This window comes from Lissotriton helveticus, chromosome 2_2 (assembly GCF_964261635.1).
Source record: "Lissotriton helveticus chromosome 2_2, aLisHel1.1, whole genome shotgun sequence".
NCBI classification, from domain to species: Eukaryota; Metazoa; Chordata; class Amphibia; order Caudata; family Salamandridae; genus Lissotriton; species Lissotriton helveticus.
Window position 1 is genome coordinate 187,215,961 of NC_136060.1, and position 21,577 is coordinate 187,237,537.

The following is a 21,577-nucleotide window of genomic DNA, read 5'->3' on the forward strand; positions in this document are numbered from 1 at the left end:
TCTCTAATCATGAGCAATAGTGCTCTGGCTAGCACATTTTGCCCCAACCTGTTACTGGATAAAGCATATCCTTATAGAAGACCCCTCACTCACCAACCTGGTTGGTGACATGCTTCATCATCGGGGTCCCACCCCATAGGCCGAGTGCCTACAGGGTGTGCTGCGACACCTGATTACAGTGGAGCTGGTTTCGTTTTTATGTGTACAAGACTATCAAAATTGTGTATTAAAAAGGGCCAACACTACTCACTTCAAGATTTATTCTTGAGCGCTTGAACCCTTATTAAAAATAAAGTGTGGCACCTTTGCCTAATTAGGAAGGCTTCGGTGTCAGAAGTCGTGTTAAAATATATAAAAATAGCAAAAGTGTGCTATGTGAATGTGAATATACAAAATTAATGTTTAAAAAGGTCTACATGTTTCAACCCAAACATGGATTTCAAGGGTTTTCGTCAGGACCGTAGGTGATTTGAACTGGGTGGTCCGCCCGCGCTAAGGAGCGTCCTGCCCTAGCTCAATTAAGAGATCTTAAATAGGGATCTCGTGAAAAAAAGTGCGTTTGTTCAATTTTGAAAAAACCTGCAAAAACAGGGAAACAAAGAACAGGAGGGGTCACACACAGGGGTAGACAAAATAGATTGTACCACATATAACATAGACATTCAGGATTATTCGGACAATCATAATATCCACGTGTGGAATCATACCAGTATGTCACTTGAGTGGTTGTTAACATATCTATTGCGTGTGTGGCAACAGAACTGTAGTGAAAAAATGGCCGGGAAGTGCCTTTTGATTAAAGGGCAGGCGCCAAATGAGGGGTGTCGATATGATTTGGCGTCTGGGATACGTGGAAAAAAGGGGTCGGTAAATGGGAGAGTGACCTGTTAGCGTGCTGCGCTGTGAACGGCTGCCGAGACAACTGTGACTCGTCGTGAAAAGCCGTCTCAATGATATTGTAGTAGCTGGTTATTTGGTGCTTACGCTTGAAAGCGAGACTCTCGCTTCATGGGCACCAGCGTAACCAAGTAGACAGGATTCCGTCTCCTGTAAGTGAAAAACAAGTTTCCAGTGTCAGCGCTATTGATAAAGCGCATTTGACAATCGAGTTGTCCCAAGACAGAGTAGTGAATACTACAAGCGATCGTTCCCGCTTAGCGGTCCCTCAAAGTGTACTTACTTGTCGCTTCTGTTCATCAGACCGATAAACCTACTTGGTTCTTGCTCGGCGTGCCCCGTGGAGTGTCTCCGGTGTCTGTTTGCCGGTAATGTGAACACTTCCTTGTTGGGCGTGGCCGGGTCACGTGTGGTGAGCACGTGGTAAGGTGTTGGCCAATCAGAATTTTTAGTGAACATTGTTGTAGGACTGGCCTGGGTAAAGCAATGTGTACATTGCTATGGTAACAGTGCAGTGATCACGAGCGGACAGCGCTCGAGTCTGCTGAGCCATGGTTCAGGTATATTTGTTATAGTTTTTCTAAGCACATACATGGGAGTCAAAGGCAATATTTACAATTGAGTGTTACACAGAGAATACTTTCAGGACACGGGAAAAAAACGCCCTTTATACGGGGACTTTGGTAAAACAAGATGATTATGTGAGAACTCTGTCTGGTGAGGTCTAGACTGATATATTCCCTTATGTCAGCACATTGTTCCACGGAATATTGTCGTTTAAACCGGTTTTGTGCGTGGAAAGTCGATAGACCCACCTCTGTTCCTTCTCATATAGGCGTTTGTCTAGGCTTGTGCCTGGTTGTACTTGTTCAATTATTGTCCATTTTATGTCATCTGCAGTGTGACCCTGCGACAAAAAATGTTCAGTACGTTTTGTATTTGTCTTCTTGCACCTAATGGTGCTTCTGTGCTCTCCTATGCGGAGTTTTATTTTTCTACTGGTCATTCCTACATAGTGTAATTCGCATGGGCATGTCAGTCTGTAGATGACATTCTCGCTGTTGCAATTAGTCTGTCCTCTAATTGTCCATACTTTGTTTGGTTCCAACAGTAGTGTTTTTGTATTTGTTGTAAAAGGACAGACACTGCAACTTCCGCATTTGTAGTGACCAGTTACCTTGGGTAGACCCCATAGGTTAGTTTGTGTTTCTTTCTTGTGTTGTACTACAAGAGGTCTGGTGTTTACTACGGCATCCTTTATGCTTCGCGCTCTTCTGAAGGAGAATAGCGGTTTGTTCCATCTTAGGTTTCCTGTATTCAGAATATTCCAGTGTTTTTTTACTATTCTTGACACATCATTGGATATAGTGTTATATGTAGTCACACATGTTAAAGGGATCTCTTCCGAGGTCCTTTCCTTTGGTTCCAAAAGCGCTGCGCGAGGCTGATTTCGGGCTCGCTTCTGGCTCTTCTGGAGGATTCTGTTTGGGTAACCACGGTTTTGGAGTTTCTGAGAAAGATCTTTGGCTTGACTCTTGTAGTCATCCAGTTCGCTACAGTTCCTACGGATCCTCAGGTATTGCCCGTATGGTAGGTTTTCACGTAGGGGTCTGGGGTGGAAGCTTTCGAAACGAAGGAGATTATTTTTAGCAGTAGGTTTGTAATGGGTAATAGTAGTCAGTTTCCCATCTTTTTTTGTGATTTTTACATCTAGGAAGACCAAAGTGTCACTGTTTTTTTCATATGTAAACTTTAAGTGATTGTCTCGAGTGTTTATCCAATTGAAAAAGGAGGTTAGTGATTCCTCTGAGCCTTTCCAAATGGTTAGCACATCATCGATGTACCTGCGCCATATTAGCAGATTGGAGCTATAGGGGTTTGTATCGCTAAGAATGTATTTTTCTTCAAAGTCAAAAACATACAGACCCGCTATGCTCGGAGCAAAAGAACTGCCCATGGATGTCCCACCCGTCTGTAGGAATATTTGGCCCTCGAACTCAAAATAATTCCTTTTCAGTGCTAACCTAGCACACTCGAGAATGAATTTTTTGGGGGTTCTTGATGTCCATGTTTCTTTCTCTAGAGCTCTTTCTAGTACTTCCAGCGTAGCATCTTGAGGGATGCTGGTGTACAAGCTCTCGATGTAAAAACTCACCAGGATGGTGTCATTCTCCACAGTGAGTTGATCGAGAATTTGTAAGAGACTCTTTGTATCCTGTAAGTATGTGCTGGTTCTCTGTACCATGGCTTTGAAAAAAACATCGCAAAATTGTGATAATGGTTCGAGAACTGATCCCAAACCCGAGACAATTGGTCTACCTGGTGGTGGTGTTCGGTTTTTGTGTATTTTGGGGAGGGTATAGAAATAGGGGATTTTCCCTTCGCTGTTGCAAAGGAAATTTGCCTCCTGTTTGCACAGCTTACCAAACCGAATGTCTTCGACTTCTAGCAGATGACAACAGCTATCGGAGACTACCAGTTGATCCGACTGAGGATTTGAAAAGCGAGATAACATCGCTAGTGGAATATGGAGAAACAGAGGGATATATATCTAAACAGGAGGCAAATTTCCTTTGCAACAGCGAAGGGAAAATCCCCTATTTCTATACCCTCCCCAAAATACACAAAAACCGAACACCACCACCAGGTAGACCAATTGTCTCGGGTTTGGGATCAGTTCTCGAACCATTATCACAATTTTGCGATGTTTTTTTCAAAGCCATGGTACAGAGAACCAGCACATACTTACAGGATACAAAGAGTCTCTTACAAATTCTCGATCAACTCACTGTGGAGAATGACACCATCCTGGTGAGTTTTGACATCGAGAGCTTGTACACCAGCATCCCTCAAGATGCTACGCTGGAAGTACTAGAAAGAGCTCTAGAGAAAGAAACATGGACATCAAGAACCCCCAAAAAATTCATTCTCGAGTGTGCTAGGTTAGCACTGAAAAGGAATTATTTTGAGTTCGAGGGCCAAATATTCCTACAGACGGGTGGGACATCCATGGGCAGTTCTTTTGCTCCGAGCATAGCGGGTCTGTATGTTTTTGACTTTGAAGAAAAATACATTCTTAGCGATACAAACCCCTATAGCTCCAATCTGCTAATATGGCGCAGGTACATCGATGATGTGCTAACCATTTGGAAAGGCTCAGAGGAATCACTAACCTCCTTTTTCAATTGGATAAACACTCGAGACAATCACTTAAAGTTTACATATGAAAAAAACAGTGACACTTTGGTCTTCCTAGATGTAAAAATCACAAAAAAAGATGGGAAACTGACTACTATTACCCATTACAAACCTACTGCTAAAAATAATCTCCTTCGTTTCGAAAGCTTCCACCCCAGACCCCTACGTGAAAACCTACCATACGGGCAATACCTGAGGATCCGTAGGAACTGTAGCGAACTGGATGACTACAAGAGTCAAGCCAAAGATCTTTCTCAGAAACTCCAAAACCGTGGTTACCCAAACAGAATCCTCCAGAAGAGCCAGAAGCGAGCCCGAAATCAGCCTCGCGCAGCGCTTTTGGAACCAAAGGAAAGGACCTCGGAAGAGATCCCTTTAACATGTGTGACTACATATAACACTATATCCAATGATGTGTCAAGAATAGTAAAAAAACACTGGAATATTCTGAATACAGGAAACCTAAGATGGAACAAACCGCTATTCTCCTTCAGAAGAGCGCGAAGCATAAAGGATGCCGTAGTAAACACCAGACCTCTTGTAGTACAACACAAGAAAGAAACACAAACTAACCTATGGGGTCTACCCAAGGTAACTGGTCACTACAAATGCGGAAGTTGCAGTGTCTGTCCTTTTACAACAAATACAAAAACACTACTGTTGGAACCAAACAAAGTATGGACAATTAGAGGACAGACTAATTGCAACAGCGAGAATGTCATCTACAGACTGACATGCCCATGCGAATTACACTATGTAGGAATGACCAGTAGAAAAATAAAACTCCGCATAGGAGAGCACAGAAGCACCATTAGGTGCAAGAAGACAAATACAAAACTTACTGAACATTTTTTGTCGCAGGGTCACACTGCAGATGACATAAAATGGACAATAATTGAACAAGTACAACCAGGCACAAGCCTAGACAAACGCCTATATGAGAAGGAACAGAGGTGGGTCTATCGACTTTCCACGCACAAAACCGGTTTAAACGACAATATTCCGTGGAACAATGTGCTGACATAAGGGAATATATCAGTCTAGACCTCACCAGACAGAGTTCTCACATAATCATCTTGTTTTACCAAAGTCCCCGTATAAAGGGCGTTTTTTTCCCGTGTCCTGAAAGTATTCTCTGTGTAACACTCAATTGTAAATATTGCCTTTGACTCCCATGTATGTGCTTAGAAAAACTATAACAAATATACCTGAACCATGGCTCAGCAGACTCGAGCGCTGTCCGCTCGTGATCACTGCACTGTTACCATAGCAATGTACACATTGCTTTACCCAGGCCAGTCCTACAACAATGTTCACTAAAAATTCTGATTGGCCAACACCTTACCACGTGCTCACCACACGTGACCCGGCCACGCCCAACAAGGAAGTGTTCACATTACCGGCAAACAGACACCGGAGACACTCCACGGGGCACGCCGAGCAAGAACCAAGTAGGTTTATCGGTCTGATGAACAGAAGCGACAAGTAAGTACACTTTGAGGGACCGCTAAGCGGGAACGATCGCTTGTAGTATTCACTACTCTGTCTTGGGACAACTCGATTGTCAAATGCGCTTTATCAATAGCGCTGACACTGGAAACTTGTTTTTCACTTACAGGAGACGGAATCCTGTCTACTTGGTTACGCTGGTGCCCATGAAGCGAGAGTCTCGCTTTCAAGCGTAAGCACCAAATAACCAGCTACTACAATATCATTGAGACGGCTTTTCACGACGAGTCACAGTTGTCTCGGCAGCCGTTCACAGCGCAGCACGCTAACAGGTCACTCTCCCATTTACCGACCCCTTTTTTCCACGTATCCCAGACGCCAAATCATATCGACACCCCTCATTTGGCGCCTGCCCTTTAATCAAAAGGCACTTCCCGGCCATTTTTTCACTACAGTTCTGTTGCCACACACGCAATAGATATGTTAACAACCACTCAAGTGACATACTGGTATGATTCCACACGTGGATATTATGATTGTCCGAATAATCCTGAATGTCTATGTTATATGTGGTACAATCTATTTTGTCTACCCCTGTGTGTGACCCCTCCTGTTCTTTGTTTCCCTGTTTTTGCAGGTTTTTTCAAAATTGAACAAACGCACTTTTTTTCACGAGATCCCTATTTAAGATCTCTTAATTGAGCTAGGGCAGGACGCTCCTTAGCGCGGGCGGACCACCCAGTTCAAATCACCTACGGTCCTGACGAAAACCCTTGAAATCCATGTTTGGGTTGAAACATGTAGACCTTTTTAAACATTAATTTTGTATATTCACATTCACATAGCACACTTTTGCTATTTTTATATATTTTAACACGACTTCTGACACCGAAGCCTTCCTAATTAGGCAAAGGTGCCACACTTTATTTTTAATAAGGGTTCAAGCGCTCAAGAATAAATCTTGAAGTGAGTAGTGTTGGCCCTTTTTAATACACAATTTTGATAGTCTTGTACACATAAAAACGAAACCAGCTCCACTGTAATCAGGTGTCGCAGCACACCCTGTAGGCACTCGGCCTATGGGGTGGGACCCCGATGATGAAGCATGTCACCAACCAGGTTGGTGAGTGAGGGGTCTTCTATAAGGATATGCTTTATCCAGTAACAGGTTGGGGCAAAATGTGCTAGCCAGAGCACTATTGCTCATGATTAGAGAGTTATTTCTCTCTCTACCCACGAGGGGTTACTCCTCTATTGTTTTTTCAGATTAATTGGGGGACCAGGAGTTCCCGCCTCACATAGTGCCTAGCATTATTAATTTCCCTCCCTCTCTCCATTGTTGTGAAGAGTGGTTTTGTCTCTCCCTTCCACCAATACTGTCACTTTCTAACATTCCTCCATGTTCCCCTCCTGTCCTCCACTTTTAAACCTCCTTTCCCCAACTCATTTGCCCTATTATTGTCCTTCCCTTCCCATTTTCAACTGTACTTTTTTGTAATATTGCCACTTCTGATTGGCACACTTAGCATTGAGAAAGGGGATGAAGAGGTGGGAACAGGCGGACTGGCTCCAGAACTTGAGTGGAGAGTACAGCGTTCTGTTAAGCTTGGTGGTTTCTTTGACATATTTACGTTCTACTCCATCTCCCTATGGGTAGATATTTAGCAATATTAGCAGGTTAGTTGTACCACTTGTACTTGTTTTTAACTCATCAGAGCTCTGAGGAAAAGGTTTCCCTTCATTCATCCTGAAGCGCGTAAATCAGTAGTCATTGCGCTGATTACATTACGATTAGACTATTGCAACGCACTTTATTTGAACATCATCAGCTCCTCTCTTAACTCTAGGTGATTCAGAATGCAGCTGCTTGCCTTATTCTGAATATTCCTCGGCCCCTCTCGGTGAGAGATGATATTCACGGGAAACATCCTTAACCACGATTTTTAAATAACGACTTACCTTAACCACGAAGAGTTAACAACGAGGAAGGCTGAGCCACGAACGAGGGAACAACGAAGAATGGAGCAACGAAGGACTGAACAACGACTTTCAGAATATCACCGTCTTGCCCTCATGCTCGTCTTCCGCCTACCATCCCCTTACACTCACTACGATTGGGCATTGAAGGAGTGATACGTCACTCATCTCTGCCCAATCAGTCCGGGGATAGGTTAAGAAAAAAAAAATAACATTGCCATAGTTTCGTCTGCACACGGAATAGCGTAAAAGGTAGGAAATTACTTAAAATGAAATCATGCAACACATAAAAAAGTGATTTATGGGGGGTGTGGGGGGGTTTCCCACCCACAAAAAAAGAAAAATTAAAAGAATTTCGTTGTTAAGGAAGTCATTAGAAAAAAAGTAGTTGTAAAGAAAAGATCGTAGTTAAAACTTTCGTGGTTTAGGAGGTCGTGGTTCAGGCAGTCGTGCATCAGACAGTAGTTATTGAGTCATACAACCGATATTCACGCTCTCCACTGGCTACCAGTCAGAAAGCGGATAATCTTTAATGAACTCTGCATGGTCTTCCAGGCATCTTCCTTCTCTCTCCCAATGGTACATACCACGTTGACCTCTTAGTTCATCTCTTTGTAGGAAGGTGATTATTCTCTGGTACCGCAAAGCCAGATGGAGAGGACGCTTTCTCTCTCACTGCAGCAAAGCTTTGGAACATTTAGCTTGCTCTTATTTCAGAAGTTGAGTCTCGCTTTTTACTTAGGAAACATCTCAAAACCTGGCTCTTTTCTTTGTAAACTCTGTCCCTGAGTGCTTCTCCGGTTTTGTTTGGGATTGTTCTCTTTTTTGGCTCAGCGCCTTGAAACCTTTGGGTTTACGGAGCTTTATAAATTTGTTTTCATTTCCTTTCACTAAAGATGATTTTATTTAAACCACCACAGATTTTCACCTGTATCAACACTTAACGTGCCTGTGAAAAAAACCCTCTTCATTGTTGTCACCCCCATTTTTTGCTGATTGGTATTGCAGGTTTCTAACTGCACACTACAGCATTGCTGATTAGATCTATTGTGTGCACTATAACTTATAAAACATGGAAGAATAGCCTAATCCCCAATTGGAATTCTCAACTTTCCAGTTAGGCCATAGTATATAGTGCAGCAAATTATACAGTGTTTAATTTTTAAGATAATTAAGGGCATGTTTATTAAAAAGTAATGCAGCGCAGCAAGTCAATTTGCTGCGCTGCGTTACAGAGAAAGGGCAGGAATGCACCATATTTATCCCAATACAGCACATTCCTTTCCTTTCCCCAGCGCTGGCGCACAATTGGCTGCCTAGCGCCTATGCAGGCACCCACGGATGTTGATTCATCAAAATGTCAGGTGTAGCGGAAGTGACTTCACATGCCATGTGTCCACCGCCTGATGTCACAGGAAATGACATCACAAAACTTTGACCTGGTGACATCCCAGGAAGTGACATCACCTGCTCTTTGACCCACCCCAATAATGTCACAGGTAGTGACATCACAAGGCAGTTGACCTGATGTCATCACAGGAAGTGACATCATGTGACCTTTGGACCCCATGAAATCAAAGGAAGCAACATTGCATGACATTTGGTTTGGTGCTATTACAGGAAGTGATGCATCCAACTTTGGTTACTTAACATCACACACAGAGGCTGAAAAATCTCTACAGATACAAAAGAAGTACTCTATAAACATACATACTTCATACGCTATTACAAATGCAGGTACATACATTGTTTCAGGTAGTATTTTTAGATATACAATTAAGATAATGAAGCATTGATCAAGAGCCTATAAAATAGTGCACAAAAATGGAAAATACGCTAGTCAAGTTGAAATCAGACATCATTATCAAGGTTTAGGAGCCTATAAATGTTCAAAACAAGTTCACTTTATCATTTGTTTTAGAAACTAAGAAGCACATTCACAATATTTTGGCATAGGGCAGTGTCACAAGCCTCCTACCTGCATTGCCCTACCTATCTGCAAGATAAGGCACATTCCTATCCTTTCTGCCAGTGCCGGAGCACAAACTGCAGCTGAGCGCCAATGCAGGCATCCTTCACTATGGTGCAAGGGTGTCTGTGTTCTTGGCATGATTGTTTTTGTGCAGGAAGGAAAATCTTCCTGCACAAAAACAATGAAAGGAGGCGTTTTCCTTTTTCTATTGTTAAAATTTCTCCTCATAATGCCTGCTTTGGGAAAGCATTAATTTTGGCACTGCCCCAGATTTACGCTATGTTGTAAATCTGGGACAGTGTAAAAAACCATGGGTTTCGCGTGGGAACACCGACAGCAACACTCAAGGAACACCCCATTGTCTTTTAGAAGATCACCAAGATCTATGATAACGGATAGACAGACGGCCTTGTATACCCGAGGGGATAACACGCTAGTATGGATCAAAGGCAATAATCCTTTAAGATTTTTCCAAACTGACTCTACGGTGATTACCAGCGTATTTATACCACATCTGATAATAGAAAAAGCTTCTTTTTTGTTTTTTTTTATATTTTATTGTATTTAGCATAGAATTTGCAAATCATTCCATTTAGAGATAAGAATATATTGAGAACTTCTCATTGGGCATTACAGTGTATAGTGATGGACAAATTACACATTCGTATACACTACATCTCATCGTCTGATTCATGGTCTATGACTGGGGGAGTACATATATAACCTCTGTACACATTCCCCCATTTCCTGGGACATCACCTATGGACATACGTAGCTTTTTCAGCAAACATGATCATATCCATATCGTTACACCAGCCTGTCATAGTTGGGGTCTGCGCTGCTCCCCAATACCGAGCTATGTTCCGTTTTGCTACCATCATCCCCGTTATTGCACATTGTCTGTCTACATGGTTAAGGTCTGTAGGCTCCCATATGTTCAGCAGGCAGCACTTGGGAGAGATCTGAACTATGCTTCCACTAACTTCAGTGATGGTGTCCAATACTGCTTTCCAATACGATGTGATCCCCGGGCACTCCCAAAAAGTGTGATAGAATGTGCCCACTCCTTCACAGTTGCGTAAGCAATGCTGGTCTGAGGCCCCGCCAATCTTATGTAGAGTCACTCTTGTATAGTAGGTCCTATGTAGTATTTTCAGTTGTATGAGGAGCAGTTTGGAGGCGATCGCTAACTCTCATGGTGATGCCATGGCGTCCTGCCAGTCCGAGTCGTCTATGTCCCTGACCTCCGCCTGCCAAGTCACTCATAGTCGTGTCAGGGGGTCTGTCTGAGTATTAATGATTTTCCGGTACGTAAGGGAGATTGCTTTTTTATGCAAAAAGTCAGTCAGCAGCCGGTCTTCTAAGGGGGACGATTCAGGGAGCATGTCTGTCGCTGGAAGTGTTGTTTCTAGTGCGTGTTTCACTAGCAAGTATCGAAACCGCTCCCCAGGGGCTAACTCATAGTGTTCCTGCAGGTAAGTAAAGGTGACCACCTTGCCCTCCTTCCACAGGTCCCCCATCCTGGAAATTCCTAACAAGTCCCATTTCTGAAACCCTTTGTTGTTTCCTAGGGTACCTAATCTACCAGTGTCCCACAGTGGGGTGTGCTGCGTAAGCTTATCGGCCCACCCGAGGTGTTGTGTTGCTGCATGCCAGACATGGAGCGTGTGCGCAGTCGGCCCAGGGAGCCCCTCCGTTTTCCTCTTATTATATAGCATCCTATTCATTCCCTCCAGTTCCCAGTTCTAAGCAAAATGCTGGGTCTGTATCAGGCACTTGGAGCCATTGATTGACTGTCGTCAGTTGTGAGGGCCAATAATATGCACGAATATCGGGCAAAGCAATGCTGCCGTCGTACCAGCTCCGAACGAGTTTACACATGGCTAGCCTCGCAGGTTTATTGTCCCAGAGGAGGTTAGTAACTTCGGAGTTTATTGCCTTGAAATAGGAGTCGGGCTCACGATATGGCGTGTTTTAAAGGGCATATAAGAATTGAGGCAAAGCCATCATTTTAAAAAGAGCCGCCTTACCCAGTAGGGTGAGTGGCAGTGTCTTCCAGTGCCAAATATCACGTCTCAGCCTGTGATAGAAAAAGCTTCTTGGTGATCTTCTAAAAGACAATTCCAACACGAATCAAAGGCAATAATTATTTTAAGATTTTACTGAACAGACACCACGGTGATCACCAGCATATTTATACTACATCTGTTTATAGAAGAAGCATCTTGGTGATCATAAATAAGACTATTCCAACCCTGAGGAAGTCCATTTTGGACGAAACGCGTTGGCTGGGCTAATGCATTTGACTACAAATAAAGAATAATTGAACAAAAGCAATCTCAAGACTCCTTGCACTCTATTTTGCTTGGATTAGGTGGATCCTAGAATATCATATATAGTTTGCGAATGAATGATGTTTAATTACATGCTTGTGCATAATTGATGAAGGTATTATGTCTATTTGCATGCTCCTTTTCAGAATCTGACCTTCAATTGATGTTATAAGAGCTAATCCCATGTATCTTTTTAAATTTCTTTAGTTGAAGGGCCTTTGATTACCTGTTCTCTTAGATGGAAACCATTTTCTTATTTGAATTGCTGTGCTATTTTTTATAATATTAATAATGTTAATATTCTACTAACTCATTATTTTGCAATGAGGGTACCCACTGACCTTCTCTTCAGCCTCTGAGCAAGGTGTCCTATAAGCAAGTATTTTTGGCTTTCCCAGCTGGTATACTCAATGATTGTTACTACGCCTCACAGCAGGTGCCAGCCTTCATGGCCAATTGGCATGTGATGACTGTAAGAAGATATCTCAGAGGTACATATGGGAGAAGTGTCTCACCTGGACTACTAGATCTTATAAAAGTAGTGGAACATGCTTTGGATTCCACTACTCTCACTCTGGGCTAGAGAGGGACGTTTATCTTTGTGAAAACCTCTGTGGCACTGGGTTTTATTTCATGACCTAATGCATGTGGTTGGATTCCAAAGGTAGGATATAAATACTCATGTATGATTCGTAAGATTGAGACATTGTATGCACTGAGGGAGCTTTTTTCTCTATTTGAGTCTCAATGATTCAATCTCCTGAAGCTGAGGTACAGTATTTTGAAGTATAGTGAATTAATAAATGTGTTCGGTATGAATCCTAATTGAAGTACAAGGTGCGGTCGGCCCCCACTCAAGAGTCATGCAATCTCACTTATATAGAAAAAATTGATTTACAAAAAACAAAAAACGTCCCGATCAAAGATAGGATGGGAGAAAGGTGAGGGCAACCTGGAGGAGACTGACTGGAACATGGCAATAATTGAATATTTCTCTCTCGTGGCATGCTAGTTGCTGTTTGGTTTAGCTTAGTCTTCTACCTCCAACTGATTGTTTGCATTGAATGGTTGAAGGATATATATATATCATTGTTAACAAAACAGCTTTGCCGTCTAGCCAAAACAAACCTGAAAAATGGTGGTATGGGGTAGTGTGGAGGTGAACAAGGGAAAAGGAGCTCAGAGGTGCGCAATGCATAAAGAAAAACAGCTAAATTGTGCCTATACAAAAAATTTGAGAAAGGATGAATAAGGAAGAAGTACGGCAACCCTGCCCACTGAAGAAAAAAGGAAAAACACAATAGGCAGAAATTTAAATGTACAATCATTGTCAACTTAGAGGAAACTTGTATATTAATTAGGAGTTGGGGATGAAAAAACATGAAAAATAAAAGTGCATTGTCTTGTTTACACACAGAACTGTACATCTAGAATGTCAATCCATTTACTTACCCTTTAGAACTTCATGAGTATATTTTTTCAGGTAATATTTCCGGAGATCATCATCATGGGAGGACTTGTCATCTATCCCATTGGCTGTGATATAAATATCTATGTTTCCATATCGCTTTTTGATCCAGTTTAGTACCTTGCGCATCCCCCATGGCACCACAGCTAGTCCAGCCGGAGAGTTCAGAAAGGTGATGTCAGATAGCAAATGGCTGTCCCGGTCATATTCGTATCGGCTGCCATTCTTGGGCTCATGAATGATAAACCTGGTGGTGAAATGGTTCAGAGCAAAGAAATCAGCTGTCCCTTTCACCAGTTGTTTTTCATCATCTGTAAGCTGTGGAAGAACTGAATTGGAAAGACCTTTTGTGTTTTTGGAGGCAATGTAGTCTTTCAGGCTTTCTGGGTAGTCACCCGTTTTAAAAACCGGGTCAGCAAACCAGGCAATTTCGAACTGAAGGAATCTTTCAGCGGCTGCAACGTGAGAATCAAAATAGGGATTGGCCGCCTCCGCCCAGTCTGATTGTAAGGAGAATGATACTTTGCCCTGCTGATGAGAACGATAGTGTCTATCATACGTCTGCCAAGCCATTGCGTGGGCTATCAGTAAGTTGTGTGCTGCGTGGTAGGTGTCACTGCTGCTTTTGTTGTAGGCATGACTCACCCTGTTTGGCTCATTTATTGTGATCCAGAACTTGACCAGGTTGCCCAACTGCTCAAAACATAAATTTGCGTAGTCGTGGAAAGCTTTGGTGGTAGATTTATTGAGCCATCCTCCCAAATGCATCAAATGAGGGGGGAGACCCAAATAATTCATGGTTGGGTAGTAAAGGGTAACCATGGACTGTATGTTGAGTTTTAGTGCTTCACTTATCAGGCATTTGTAAAACCTGAGGACTTCAGTGTTGATGACTGACAGGTCTCCATTAGGTAGAATCAAAGACCAGTTGAGCGCAAACCTATAGTGAGGGACCTTCATTTGTTCCAGTAAAGCCAGTTGTTTTTTAATGCTGACAAAGTCGGTGCATTGAGCTGCTCTGGTTTTTAATTTCACCCCATCGATTGCGTGCAACAAGCCGTTTCCAGTGACGTTCCAGACATACAGGTGAGAATCGATGAACTGAGGGGATGAAGGAATATGCTCTGCCTGTGGAAAACATAAACATGAATTAACTCTTTAGTATTTCAATATTCGTATTTTGTCTAATGTGAAAATATGGCAGCTGGGATCTCATGCAGGGAGACCTGGATGGAGAACGTCAACGTAGACCTGGATTACTGGACCAATAAACTCACCACCAACCCTCCTCTTCAGCGCTGGCGTGAGAGGGATATGGCAGCAAATGGGGACTTGCACCAACTGATCTTCTCCTCCCAGGCTTAGTGAACAAATAAAGTACCTTAATGACAGGCCTCACCACAACCTAGCTATGGTAGGAAAGAACCCTCTGCTTTAGGCCATGAGGGAGACCTTTACCTATCTAAGTGAATGACTTGCTTCATGTGGAATCATATGGTGGAAAATAATACACCAGAAGCATTGTCACAGACAGAGACAGGTCTGAGGCAGTCACAGGTGGGTCATTAACTTCAGACATAAATTAATTGGCAGCAGATGGCTTGGTTTTATAAGACATAACCTGGCCGTTTTGGAATTGGGTAGTTGGCATTAACAAACTGTTGTAGTTGACTGGCAATAAGGGGGCCTCAGTGTCGTCAGCTTCCCTCCCCATTGGCTTGGTAGGGTTACAGGGTGGTACAATGATTTTGATACTCAAAATCAACAAAGAAAATGTGCCCACAGAGGGGGCTTTGTGACAGTGTGTTTGCAATTACCCCACATGGTCCCAATGAAGTGGCAGTACCCCTGTATTCTCTGGGCTAGTTGCAAGCCCTAGCAACTGAGGGTGTGGCATGTGACAGCACCACGTTTGGTGTAAGCTACATTCTGCTGGGCTATGGTCTCCAGATGTTGGGGTAAACTAATGTGTAGCAGTGTTAATAGTTTATCAGTTATATGTAGCTCTTATGCTTGTTGGTTAAATAGGCTGGCGGCCAGTTTAGGTTGTATCATCACTGGCTGCTTCTAGAATACCCATATGTTAACCCATTACCTTGTTTTACTAAACCAGAAACATAATTTTCCCCCCAATGAAAATGGTATCCCGCATCTTATTTTGTTTGGTCGGTGTATCTTATGTGTGTTATATGCATTCATGCACATATGTTAATGAGATTGGGTTGGTTGGCTATGGAATATAGTTGTATGTGGCTGCCCGCGTCTCACAGAGAGAGACATGAGTTGAAGTGCGCTGGTTTCACAACCAGGCTCCCTCCTCAAGGGTGGGACAAAAGGAAGGCTACAGCAAATGTGTATTTACACCAATTGGCTATCCACCCCTCTTTCTAGTTGGGTCATTTCTGTGTGGGGCAGTCGGTAAGGGAACCCACCCCACCACTTACCCATATCTGAATTTGTTAAATGTGAATGCTCTTTGTGAATCTTGATGTTATCGTTGAGTGTACAGTTGTATGTGTTGCAGGTGGAGCTACCGGGCGATCCAGCTGTCTGGTACTCAAAAGCAACAAAAAAATTTGCACAGAAGAGAGCGATTCGTAACAATATAATTCTGCAATTATCTGACAGGAGCCTTGATGAAAGCTCAGGGGCTGCCCTGAAGTACTACACCAATTGTATGTAGCCCTGATACTTAATGGTTAATCAGGCTGCCAGTCAGCCTAGGTTGCATCATCGATGGCATCTTTTTGATTGTCCGTAGCGTAACCCATTCCCTTGTTTTAATAGACCAGCACCATCATTTCCTTTCAATAAAACTGATGTCCTACCTTTTATTTTCCCCTTTTATGCTATACATTTTTCCTACACTTGTATTAACGAGACTGGTTTGGTTACTTGGCTGTGTGTGCTACGGGAGGCTGTTTTGTTTTGCCTAAGAGTTTTCAGGCCATGACCCTCTTGCATCAGTTGTCCATGACCTAAACTGACCTGCCTGTGGCCTTCACAGAAGAGGATTACTGACCCTTATGCAATAAAGACAAGCAGATCAAAAAATAAAGCAAGAGGAGTGTCGCAAGGCCAAACAAATGTAAATATGCATAAAAAAAGCAAAGCAAACAGCAGTGGTCCCTCTGGTGTTCCTCTGAAAGACAGTACAAGCCCAGACAGTTAGGATAAACAGGGCCCAACCACTCATGGGTGTAAACGCAGGTACAAAGTGCGCATCAGCGTAGAATTGCTTTTTAAAAATGTGCTTGGTTTTGAAGTATATAGTATATTAGCAACTTCTTCCAAAGTTAAATTATGGACACAAAGTTTCAGTGGTCAGTTTTATTGTCCTGATGTGAGTGTTTAAGCTTAAAAACTCACTAAGAAGTGATTGCTGCTGAATTACTTTGTGCTCAATTTACAGCCGATTACGAGTTGCAGACTTCAGAATGGGGGATAAAGTGCTAATTGAGTATGTTTTTCATATTCCAAAATGTGAAAACCAAAATTTTGCACTAATTATCTTTTCAGTTTTCACGAGGTGAAAAATCAGGAAGGTAAACACCAGTGAGAAGTATAATTTCCACCCAATTTGTCATCCAGTTTTGGGCACAAACAGGAGGTTGCACCTGAAGTGGGATTACCTCCTGAGTTATAACTGGGCCCACAGTTTACTGTTTGTGAAAACATACACTTTGGCTTAATCTCAGTTGATACTAGGTAACCTTTAACTCAAGATGGAAGACGGGAGGTCCTCTGCAACTCTGCAGATCCTGTCAAGACCTGAAGTCCTTTAAACAAAATAATGGCTCTGGTGTCAAGCCATGTGACACCCTATGGAACAAAACTCTGGCCTAACTCATAAACAAGGTACTATTAGAGTTTACCTGATTAGGATGTGATTTAAATAGTCCTTATAGAGTGGAATAGGACCATATGGAGGACAGCAGAGTCACTGGCACTGTTGAAAGTAAGCTACAAGAAGCTCTTTAGAGAATCAGTGAGCTGAAAAGCCGATGCTCTAATCTGAATCTATTGCTACCTTTAGCTTCATGTCCATTCTACTTCTACTCATCCCCTAAAAAGGTGCAACTCCAAGATATCAATAGCCTCTTCACTGATAGCAAAATCTTCACATCAACGTGGCATTTACCTTACTCTGCCATGACTCTGCATGGTGCCTAACCTGCTAGGACTGGTGCTGGTAGCACTGCACGTTATCCAGGGTGATGTTATTTAAAGATGTCCGTCTTCAGCTTTTCTGCAATTCGAGCAGTCCCATAGATAAAGACTCGTTGCTCCAGATTCTGGGTGCATAGATGCAGATGTCTAATTCCCTTATTTGTCATACTTCTTCTCCAGGCTGATGCTGCGCTTTTGCCGAGAGCCTTGATTTATCATCCCACTAACTTGGACTTGCCCATAGTCCCTAAAACACACCTAAAAACACACATTTTTTTGCCAGTAATTCAACTCCCATACAGTCAGGATTTTCATATTGCCCCCTCCCCCAGAGGTACAAATTGGACACACACATATTTGTATTCCCTTCACCGTTCTCCATAAACCCACAGAACATATCTGTAAGGTAAACCCGTCATAACCCTTTAGACCTCAAAATCTCACGCCTTCCAATACACCCTTTAAATGCCTGCCACTGTGACTTTCCTTCACTGATGCAGAAAAGGATCCGAAGGCTGAAGTTCATTGAATGATCCAATGAAATGCCGTGTTTGATTTTGATGACATCATGCATGTGTGCATGGCACCACATATGACATCTTACAGCATATTAATTCTCCACAGGAATGGTCAAGTCAAGCTCAGACCACACCATCCTCATGTGTCACGTTCTGAGCTGCTCATGGGGAATGTCTGTGTCACCAGCAGGAACAATACTGGTGCTTTATGACCTGTCTTCAGAAACATGGACTTTGAACCTTGGCTTTCAAATCCTCTGACTTCTGAGGTTTATTTAGAGAATACGAGCATTACTTTTACCTATGCTTCTCTCATAAAACCGATATAAACACAGCATTCTGTTTTCGACTCTTGAGCATGCGCATTACTAGCGCGGCCTCTTACCTTGAGGAAAGAATCCGTAACACCCCAAGAGAAGTCACAGGGAAAGCGGCCTCGCACCTTCTCCGAGGAATCTCTGGAAGGGAAGCCGTTGTGACGCACAATCTGTTTGTAAAACAGAGCCGTGGATTTCGGAATCCTTTCTTTCTCCTTGCTGTTGAAATCGATGTAATATAAGCCGCGCCGAATTTTGTGCCCAAACTGCCACTCAAATCCATCCAGGAGGGACCACGCGGTGTAACCGAACACGTTTACGTCTTCGTATTTAATGGCTGCAAATAGATTGAACATCAAAAGTGACCACATGGTATATGAGTAAACACGTTTACGTCTTCATATTTAATAGCTGGAGACTGATTAAACATCAGAAAGTGTACTTTTTTTTAACTAAAATTAATAGTAGTAAATCGGACAGATGCACAATTATCTAACAAATCCAAAATAAAACTAGATCACAGTGAAAGATCATAACAAAATGAAAATTCTTCCATATTTACATAATTAAGCCCGATGGCTAAAAAAAGATGTATTCTGTTTACGAATATACTCATTCCTTGTTGGCCGTATGCCTAGTGGCAGAGACCAAGTATCCGGGCATCTTTACTTTTCCATAAGGCATAAAACAGACATACACACAGCTACATAGATGCACTGTGAGCTACACGTGTTCTCTGAGGAAATCAGGCCTTATCTTATAGCTTTCTTTTCCTGTTATTTTTTTCATCAGTTTTGAACAGGATCTGTTTTAGGTCTCGCCTGTCGATGCGCATGCGCATCGAGCAAGGCGAGAGTATTGGCACTTATCCGCTCTTTATCCACACTGCAAGGAATCGTGGCGATTCCTTGCAGTGCACGAGAAATTTAAGCTCAATGCGCATGCGCATTGAGCTTAAATGCGCGTGCACATGCCCCCAGCCGCCTGCCTTGCCTACTCTCTCTCACAGCCTCCCCCAGCTCCGCCCCCTCACTACTTGATTGCACGGCCGCTAGGCCGTGCCTCCCCTACTCTCCTCCCCCCTCCTCCTCTCCTCCCCTGCCTGCCTGCCGCTAGCCTTGCCTACTCTCTCTCACAGCCTCCCCCAGCTCCGCCCCCTCACTACTTGATTGCACGGCCGCTAGGCCGTGCCTCCCCTACTCTCCTCCCCCCTCCTCCTCCTACTCTCCTCCCCTGCCTGCCTGCCGTGTCGCACCTCTCCCCTCTCCGCCCCCTCCCCTGCCCGCCGTGTTACGGTGAAAGGCTTGTTTAGTTAAAAGGCTGTGGATTCTGCAGGTAAAGGTCGTCGGCAGACCGCCTGAATGGCGTGCACTTACTTAATGTCAGTTGACGGGAAGCATCGGGTTTTTCCTAAAATGGGGCGCCACCTCTATAGTCTATTTGAAGATCACCGTTTGTGCTGCGTGGGTAAAAGGGATTTGGTATTAACGGGACATGTTTTCTACGTTAGTGTTAACTGTTTTGAGCAGTTCGTTCTAATATCATGCACTTACGTTATTTGTGTCACAAACATACTGAGCGCCGAGCTTTCGGTCGGTGGGGCGCCGCCTTTTTCGATCTGTTCCGAAGTTGCCGCTTATGCTACAGAGTCAAGGGGAATACTTGTTAGAAGGGGCATATTTTACAATTTGGAATGCTCTACCGATTGTTTCAGAGCGGGCGCTTACGGCATTTACCTGCAGTGTTCGATATTGGTGCTTCCGTCTGCCGAAAATCCACTTGTGTGAGTGAATCTTGCGGTCACATGATTGTTTAAAGACTGGACATGTGATCTAGCGCTTCTGGGACGTGTAGTCCAGAACATTAGTTATTCTTTGGGGGATTTTTCTTCTTTTGTCAGTGGTCAGTTTTACATTGGACCTGTCTACTGATTATAGCATTCTCCATATTCATTCAGACCTGTGCTCACGCAGTCGTATTTTAAAATCAGATATGCTTCTCTCTTTAGTAGTAGTGTTTCAACATTTCCTCCTCGAGGTGGAGCATTTATCTTTGATATCACTGTCCATTTTAGATCTCTTTCCGAGTGACCTTGGTCTATGCAGTGTTGGACAATTGGTGCATTTAACACCTTTTGTTTTATCCGGGATCGATGTTGGGCCAATCTTTGTGCGATTTGTTGTGTAGTTTTGCCGATGTAAAGTTTATCACAAGGGCAAATAATTGCATAAACAACAGTTTGCTTTTGTAATTAGTAAACTCAGTATGAGTCCATCTGATGGCATTGTGTTCAAACAAGGAGCCTTCAATGGTGCTGACGCACGATATGCAGGTTCCACATTTGTGGTGGCCAGTCACTGGATTTAACTTCCATAGTGTGCGTAAGTCACTCTTGGTTTGAGGGATACCCAAATCTGCTCTGATTATTTGCTGTCCTATGTTTTTATTTTTTCTCAATGCAAACATCGGTTTTGGAAACGGAATGTTCAAATTAGACAATAAATGCCAGTTTTTCAAAATTATTGATTTGAATTTATTGGTGAGTGGACCATATGTGGTAACACACACCAATTGTTCTAGTAGCTTTTTTTCTTTTTTTACTACTAACGCTTCCCTGGGCGTGAACCACGCGCGTTTTAGCATTTTTTTGGGGTATCCTCTTTTGGAGAGTTGATCACATAGCATTTCTGCATGTGTTAAGTAGTCCTCCTTTCTCGAACAGTTGCGCCTGATTCGTAGCAACTGGCTGTATGGTAGGTTCTCCTTCAGACTTTGTGGGTGAAAGCTCCGGTAGTGGAGGATGATGTTTTTGTCTGTTTTTTTACGATGTAAAGTTATTGCTAACTTACCATTCTGGTGAAACACTTCTACGTCTAGAAATGTTAAGCGTATATTGCTGCTAGCCATACTGAATTTTATGTCCGGGTGTCTATTGTTATTGTTGTTGTCTATTAGGACCCCTGGCACCCTTGCTCTCCGCTGAGGTCCCTATGGGGACCATTGCCCACCAGTAACAACCACGAGGGACAGGATGGGGACTGAAGCAGGCACGTGGAAAAGAGTGTGATACACATTAAAAACTCACATTTTGTCTCAGCTGGTTTGAGTCTCGACTGAAGAACAGTGGATTTGGAGGGAGACACAATTGAAATTAATTAACAGGACTATGTTATGGCGGGTGGGGAAGGATTTCACGGTGGCAGGGGCAGCACATGGAATGATATGCGATATTATGTGCACATCCCTCACGTCAGCACATAGGTAGAGTTCAGCTCACT

At 43.1% G+C, this 21,577-nt stretch overlaps 1 protein-coding gene across 5 annotated transcripts in view; it reads right to left on the reverse strand.

The window, feature by feature from the left end:
• KLB (klotho beta) overlaps window positions 1–21,577 on the reverse strand; it is a 613,689-nt gene that overhangs the window by 505,007 nt on the left and 87,105 nt on the right. For all 5 annotated transcript variants that reach the window (XM_078678322.1, XM_078678326.1, XM_078678324.1 and 2 more), the window contains 2 exons: window positions 18,368–18,636; window positions 13,279–14,422 (listed from right to left, as the gene is read on the reverse strand). In XM_078678322.1, coding sequence (XP_078534448.1) covers window positions 13,279–14,422; window positions 18,368–18,636 — 1,413 coding nt within the window. The remainder of the gene's footprint in view (window positions 1–13,278; window positions 14,423–18,367; window positions 18,637–21,577) is intronic.